This window comes from Anarrhichthys ocellatus, unplaced genomic scaffold (assembly GCF_004355925.1).
Source record: "Anarrhichthys ocellatus isolate YVR2014 unplaced genomic scaffold, GSC_Weel_1.0 scaffold31, whole genome shotgun sequence".
Classification (NCBI taxonomy): domain Eukaryota; kingdom Metazoa; phylum Chordata; class Actinopteri; order Perciformes; family Anarhichadidae; genus Anarrhichthys; species Anarrhichthys ocellatus.
In genome coordinates, this window is record NW_022280061.1 from 2,762,225 (window position 1) to 2,770,434 (window position 8,210).

An 8,210-nucleotide genomic window follows, 5' to 3' on the forward strand; every position below is an offset into this window, starting at 1 on the left:
GGTTGACATCAGCAACATGCACCAGCAGAGATTAGTCATGACAGCGAGCCAGTCGTCCCCTGTCCCTCCACGTCCCCGCGGCTATGGAATCAGGAAGGGGCACTTATGATGGACATCTGTCGCAGCTCATCTCTGTCAAAGGAGTTCATACACTCCGGGCTGTGTGTGTGTGTGTGTGTGTGTGTGTGTGGACAGCTATGTTTAAGACAGAGACCCGCAAGGAGTCAGAAGTAAAGTGAGTACCAAACATGGAACAGCTGCTAAATGCGGATCTGCAGAGGAGCAGGGAGCACGCAGGCCTCAATGGAGCTACAGATTGCCGTGTGGCAACACTGTCCGTCACTGTTAGTTGCAGCTTTCTCTGGGCTCTGTCCGCTGATGTTGTATCCTACTTTAGAGATATCAGTCGGAGTGCAAAGCGAGTACTGCCTCCAGAGGGCCTGTCCATCAGGAGGATGATAACGCTTTCCAAAGCAACAAACACAGTGTTATTTACACAACAATATTAATTGCTAAAGAAAATCTCCACCAGTTGAAATAAAGCCATGTATGTGACATTACACTGCTCATCTGTTCTGTCTGTATGTTGTTCACTTGTATTTACTGACTAATATACAAAAATTGCCACAATGTCTTAAAGAGCAAATCTCTAAAACCCACAATGAGGTTTTCTGTGGTCTCAGATAGATTTGGATGCAAGAGCAGCCAACTGGTTGCTTGCTTTACGTATGTGGTGGCTCAGTGGCTTCCCAAGGACTTAATATAATACGTCCATAGCACTCACAGACGTGACAGGGGAATACATTGATCCTGGATTAGAGAGATGAAGTGACCAATGGAGAGAGGAGTGAAGGATGGAGAGGAGGAGGAGGAGGAGGAGGAGGAAGAGAAATAGGAGAAGGACACGGGGGCTGTGTGATGTGTGAGAGAGAAATGGGAGGGGGGGAAATCTGGAGAGACAGAGTTGAAGGAGAGAGTGAGAGAGAGCAATCTTAATTAAGACAGAAGGAGGAGGACAAGCTGTTTCTGCTCCTTTACTCTCAGAGTGTGCAGCGATACAGGGGTATAAATTCACACTGTTAAGCAAATGAATGCTGGTCAAAGATTGTGTGTGTTTGGTTACAGACAAAAATCACACCATGAACTAAAATCTGGTACAAGTGGAGGTGACCGAGAAGAGATAATAAAAAGGGTAGGAGCAAAAGAGGAAGCAGAGCCAGGACATATCATGAACTAAACCTTGAATTTACACAAACAGAACACACTGAACATCATTTAATAAAGCTTATACATGTAAAGGGGATCACACAGTTATGTTTTGAACTATAGGCAGATGGAGTCTTACCCCACCCGAATAACATCATCAGACTTCAGGGATCTTAAATTCAAGCACAACACAAATAACCTTAGTTTACTATTTAAAGGCACAATCTAAGAATGAACAAGTCATTTTATTCATAGGATGACGTTGAGGTAGAAAACAACCTGCTAAACCAAAGACAAACAGAACTGTATTGTATATGGAATATTTTTAGATGAATATATTATTGTCTTATGAAGTAGATATAGCAAACTTGTTAGCAATCATTTGCCTATTTACACATCTAGCAGACACGGAGCAACATTAGCGTTCATTTGGAGCTGTGTTTCTGTTCCCCCTCTTTTAGCTCTGTTTTGGTCTCTACCACCTCCTGAGGGAAATAGTCTGTCTGTCTCTTTCACCAACAGCTGCCCAATGTCGTGGCTGATAACAACAATATGAGAGCGGTCAACCCGATATCATTCCAACTCCTCACATACTGACGCTTTGTCAGACACCTTAACATCAGTCTCTAACAGCCCAGCGCACGGTCCCAGTTAACACGTGGTTAACGCAATAAAAACACTTGCTTGGGTTTTGTCAACAAAACCACTTAGTTCGGGTTTGAAAAGACATCCTGGTTAACTACGTAAACTAAGTAAAATGTAAACAACTCAACATAAGTAGGAACACGTCAAACACATCACTAATGTAACTTCAAAATAACTCAACAGTGGTCTTGAACATTCATCTCCTGGTTGGAAGTCCCTTGTTTGTTTGACCCACCCCTGTGTGGGTTTTTCAGTGTTTGAACTACGTCATCACACTCCCGGAGTGTTCTCCCGAATAATGACGCAGGTGAACAGGCTGGAGTGGTGAGAGTAAACCTATAAAACCAAAACAAGGAGCTTAACGATGCTAAAATGCTCTGTAGAGCTGAGGAGAACTGTAGGCAATAATTCTCTATAGAGCAAAACCTTTTATATACACATAGTCATTTGATCCATTGTGAATATAAACATATTGATTGAGTCTATGTCAAACTATGAGTGGGCTTGATGAAGCAGCTTCTTATAGATGCTGTCTTCAGTATGAGTGCAGAGAGCTCGTGTTTATTTTTGGCTGCCGGGGTAATAGATCTTTGGTGAGGGGTTCGCAGATGACGGGGATGCCACAGATGCCAATGCTAGATTTACTATTTATATTCAAGACTTTGAGTATTATTTTAACAGCAATATAAGCAGAGTGGTTTCACATTGACTTCCAGGAGTCTGGGGGCCTCAGAGTTAGACCACGTGCAGCACCAGCGATGTCCAGGGCCCGGGATCTTTGACTCCATCTCCCCCTCTCAATATTGTCTTTAAATATCAAGTAAATGCACAAACAAAATCAACATGGAAGAAGATTAACAACTTAAACCTGTTAAGCCAATATGATAATGATATGCTCCCATATGGTGCTACGCTCGTGAGTTATGTGAGGAGACGAATCGTATCCTCTGCGAGTAGATCAGGTCCGCCACATACAGTCCAAAGTTGACGAAGGAGAACACGGCCACCACGAGCTTGCTGTCCCACGGACACCTCCCCTGAGGGCACGACGACGGTCTCCACGGAGAGCCGTACTTTGTGTCAAAGCAGAACACCGGCCACACCACCGATGCGCTCAGGTAGAGCAGAACTTCCAGGAGGGTGCACACCACCACAAAGCGGTCAAAAGGCAAGCAGCGCACAGCCTTTGTCCGCCCACACACAGTCATGACGACCACCAGGGCGGTCAGAGCAAAGCAGAAGGCATAAACGACAACGCAGAAGATCGTGGCGGCGTAACGGGAATACTCGCTCCCGTTGGCCAGAGCTCCAAAGATGATGCAGGCCACGAAGCCCTGAACGACCTTCAGGAGGCCAGACACGGTGGCCATGTAGCCCACCACCGCCTGGCCTGGCCTGGCTCGGCATAATGCCACTTCGGCCCCGTAGGCCAGAGCACACAGGATGGAGCACACGGTCACAGCGATGCGGAAATTTCTGACTTCACAGCCGGCATAGGGGCACTCAGATCGGACAAAGAAGAGTGGGTAGACCACGGAGGCTGTCACATACCTGAAGAAGAGGAAGAGAAGAAGAGAAGTGCAAACAGACCATGAGATGCTGTTGAAAGGTCTGACAGAGTTTGTCAGTGGACCTTAAATTGTTGTTTTTGTACTTAAATCTGATACATTTGTTTGTCCGCTTTGGGGAAGCACAACAAGCTGCAAACACAAAACATATTATAACTTTATAGAGTTAACAAAGTGAACTTGTGAGCTATCAGTGTTTAATCTACACCTCCAGCAGACATTGAGACACTTTTCAGCTTTCATGCAATCACTTGTTCCATTGTTAATATAAAAATATGAATTATAGTTTTAAGTACTTAAGTGCCAGCCTATGACAGGATTTGACAGTGCACAATCAATAGAGAAGGTAATGGTAACACTGTGACTGTGTAGCTCAAAACTAGATTTTTGGAAACCTTTACAACCTAACCTTGATGCTACACAGTATCCCTCAGTACAAGTTATTTATATACAGAGTTAAAAGCTTAGTTCGGTCTGGGTCTGAGGTTTAATGAGTCATGGAATCTTTGCAGTGAATTGGTGTTGTGGATTGGTGGAAACACATTTGTTACATGGGATGAGATGAACACGAACATGTAACCTTTCCATCATTCACAGACACATTCCTAGCTGTGCACTTTGTTTTTTCACATGATGCAGACAAAAGATGGGGAAGCAGAGCCATGAGACAAGTTTTACATCAGCACCTTAAACCCAACTGAACATGTGACTTACATGAGCGTCGCGAAGGCAGCACACGTGACGGTGAGGTTGTCCCAGGAAATGGGTAGGCAGCTGTAGAGACGAGTGGCGTCCAGGAAAAACACCACAACCGTCATGGCGAAGCAGAAGCACCACGCCGCCATACAGAACACGCCGTGTGAGCCGCTGAACCCGGCACTGTGGACGACCATGGCAATCACCGCACAGCCCATGGCTAACTGACAAAGGCGGGCAGCACCCAGAGGTGAGCAGAGGGCCCTCATGTTGAGGTACGGCCCACCCTGTGAATCCATGACTGGGTGAGTGTCGGAGAGGAAGTAAATATCGTACAGTGAGTTCTTCAAGCTGTTAAACCTTCAGGATTCTGGACGTCCAGTAGAAGAGCGTCCTGGTGCGAAAGATGTGATTTTGACATCCAGAGATGTCTTTCTCATTTCAGCATCCTCGATGAGCATGTGGCAGGATATCTAGAGTCGCAGGTGTTTTAAGGTGCTGTTGTAATCTGTTGTGGGTTGGTGGGATCACGGGGGCATTATTCTGTCGCCATCCCTGCACTCCCCTCTTCCTGCTACGTTTACAGACTCGGTGGGGTCTTTCCGATACTCTGTGTTGATGAACCAGACAACGTATGTCAAACACAGGGGGAATCTCACTTCCAGGTCTTCTGTAAGGCCTCGAGCTGGCCAAGCAGTCACACACACTCAGCTCCCTGCTGAAGATCACGCTGACTCATCAATCTAAATGATCCAGCACCGTGCACCCAAGTTATATTTTCTATTAGAAGAACTTGTAGATCCTTTGAGTCCAGGATGTTTATCCAGCAGTTGTCAGTCAAGATGAGGAACAACTGCTACATGGTCCAGTCCAACCCTTCAGCTGAAATGGTCCGGTCCAGATTCAGAATCCTCTTGGATCAATAACCCAGATACGTCCGTGTTGTATCTGCTGCTGTGCGACGCTCACACTGTGAATCCACGTGGCCACATGAGTCAAAGACAGCATCAGCTTTCCTCAGATGTCAGCTCTCATCCTCTTACACTCTCTCCGTCACACACTCTTCCTCACGCACTTTCTCCTTCTTCACTGTCCCTCCATGTGCTGTGACGAGGGCTTGCTGCCAGTCAGTCAGACCAGAGTGGAAGTTATTTCGGGTTGGGCCGTCACCGTGCGAGTGTCAGAGGGAAGTGTACATGTGGTTGGGCGTGGAGTCAGGCATGCAGACACATCACAGACCCTGTGGAATGAGGTGCAATAGCTGACCCCCTGGAGTCACAGAGTGCACTTATGTCACAGGTGACACTTATCACATGACATATAGCTGGGACATGACCAGAGAGATTTCACATCTGGGCAATAATATAAACAAACCTGTGCAAATATTTCTCACCTCACTCGTTCCTCTTTTCATCACATTTGTTGTTGCCCTTTTTTATGTTTCTCAGTGTGTAACAATGAAGGCTCGTTTTGAAAAGCTATAGAGTATATTGTTTAAAGTACAATACAGTGACTATGTTCATGTCATCGTCAGTTGAAGTATTTATGTCTGATTATTGAGTATTGAGAATAAACACATTGCATTTGTATTCATAGTCTTTTTTATATTCACAGCATGCTACAAATGAAAATGGCAAGACTGTACATTACAGGGGTTCATACCGCACGTGTTAAGTTGCAAAAATATATATTTTTAGAAGATTTTAAAGTGTTTGCTTTTGCAAGATATTTTGTATTTTGTGTACATTATTATTCTCTTTGTGTAGAGTTTCAAAAAAGAGGGCCCTAGTTCCAGAAATGATGTTCTAGCAATTGCAAAAAGACTAATATAATGTTTCTGGTCCACATGGGGGCAGTATAGCAAACTGAGAAAACAGCTTTGATTGATTGAGCTCTGTTCTGATCTCCTCCAACTCCTGAGACGAATTACCAGATACTGTCCATCATGTTGACCATCTAGTCACTAACGGTGTGGGCCTGCTGCTGTCTGGTTCTGAGTGGGAAGTGTACAGAGACCTTAACCAGAGCTAGTTGCTGAAAACAGCTACCCGATGCAGCTGGAGGTGAGGTTGATGGAAGCGGAGCCAAACCGAAGCAATGATCTAAAGAGACAGAGGACAGAACTCTAAAGCTGGGTGATTCATCCAAAATGTGAAACAAACAAATGACAAATGTTTTTAACATCGTGTTCTTGGACATTGAACACACATTGTACTAACCGCAGTAGTGGGGAAGACTGTGACTTGTTTTTTCAGTAGTAGTCTTTATGCTCATTTTTATTGTATCACATAACACATGTGAGCCCTTTTACGGTGAATAACATATCATTTAAATTCCAATCACGCATTTTCCAAACTGCTATTTCCAAAATAATCATCTTGAAGTGTCTTTTTTCTCTCTAATCTATCTAACTACGCTCCCATCTCATGATCACCATCAGCCTCAATGAGCCGTCCTCTGGTTGTATCACCTGTGTCCTCAGGTCTCTGTCTCCACCTGCAGGTGAGGGAGAGCACTGCACACACGTTAATGTCAAAACGTACACAACAGCTGCCTCTGAAGGTATGCAAAGTATGTGAACGCTGTAATATTTTGATGGAGAAATTGATTAATTAATAAAGAAACACATGTAGAAACATGTAAATGGATAAAAATATACAAATATACAAGGAAATGAATAAATTAAATATAATTATAGATCAATAAGATCAATAAATACAGACAATTACATGTATTTATTTTTTTAATCATGATCACTAATTTCTTCATTCATTTATCTATTTCCTACGTAACTTTTCAGCCTTGATAGCTCAGTTGTGTGACTCGAACATAAAGATCAATATAGGAACCAGCTGTGGCTGAGAAGCCCCCTTATACTGGATATACTGTAAGTAACATCAGCATGAGTGAACGTCCTGCTGTTTACCATTGAAATAGTTGACACAAGATATAAATTGCGTTACAGTAGCGCAAAAACTCACATTAGGGGCCTGCAGACAAAACTCCACTTATAACAAGAAGTGGGAAGTTTTGAAGTGGAGCTGCAGGACAAAGTCCAGAATATTTATGTGTTTGTCTTGTTCAGCTGTGACTTTTCCAGCAATGATATCCTTCAAAGCAATGCTACTACACCTGCTGTCTGCTGACACCAAACAGTGAAGATGTGCAGAGTGTGTGTGGTTAACCAGAGTCTTACTGGGTTCGTGTGTCACCTTCTTCTTCTTTGGTTTCTTTCCCAGAAAGGTTTTAATCCGGGACAAAGTTACAGCCACTTAACTCCACTACACTGAGCTCTCTTGGATTATTACTTTTAAATCATGAAGCATCCCTCATTGTCAAATATCCGTATGGATGCAGATATTGATCTACTCCTGATGACACCTATCTCTAACCTATTCTACCTGTCCCTGTCTATATGCACCTGCCCGACTACACAGGTGACCTGGCTGCAGGATGTCTCCTTGACGCAGAGGTCCATCAACAAGGTGGGAGCAGCCATCATTGACCTTTGCTGCTCAAACATACGAGGGTCTGCTGCTCCCAGAGGGGTGCAGGCACCACATCCTACAGCACAATGAAGTTGTATTGAATACATTTTAGACTGGAATGGAATGGCACTGTCGTCTCACAGTGAAAGGGTTCCGAGTCCAAAGAGGTTTTAATTAGCGACTCTAAATGTTGAATGTGACCGTGAATGGCCGTCTGTCTCTGTGTGACAGCCCCGTCCTCCGTCCAAGTCGGGAGGGATCGGCTCGGTAAAGGACGAGCTCACAGATGATGGATGCTCATATATCGTCATCTATCTTCTCACCAAGGCCGCTGTGGTCTTGAGGAACCACTTGGCATTGCTACAGCTGCCACCAGAGGCCCCCCCCCCCCACACACACACACACACACACACACCCCATTTCAAATGCGACCGTGGCTCACTGGCTTAAGAGGGTTGTTCGATCCTCGACTGGGACGTGTCACGTGTCGAAGTGTCCCTGAGCAAGACACTGAACCCCCGGCTCCCCGGGCGCCTGTCATTGGCAGCCCACTGCTCCCTATATACAGGGATGGGTCAAATGCAGAAGTCAAATTTCATGCATGTGT

The 8,210-nt window shown here is 44.7% G+C and overlaps 1 protein-coding gene across 1 annotated transcript; it reads right to left on the reverse strand.

The window, feature by feature from the left end:
* Window positions 1–2,759: 2,759 nt before the first annotated feature.
* On the reverse strand, window positions 2,760–4,414 carry LOC116392725 (myeloid-associated differentiation marker-like protein 2). The gene is made up of 2 exons (XM_031864433.1): window positions 4,134–4,414; window positions 2,760–3,402 (listed from the first exon to the last, which is right to left on the reverse strand). The coding sequence occupies exons 1-2, from the start codon at window positions 4,412–4,414 to the stop codon at window positions 2,760–2,762; spliced, it is 924 nt and encodes a 307-aa protein (XP_031720293.1).
* Between the last annotated feature and the right edge of the window lie 3,796 nt (window positions 4,415–8,210).

Bases quoted from the DNA above. Each gene is read 5' to 3' on its own strand.
- LOC116392725 (XM_031864433.1), bottom strand. From the start codon at position 4,414: ATGGATTCACAGGGTGGGCCGTACCTCAACATGAGGGCCCTCTGCTCA. The intron at 3,403-4,133 runs GTAAGTCACATG...CCTCTTCTTCAG, and splicing joins GCTGCCTTCGCGACGCTCAT to GTATGTGACAGCCTCCGTGG.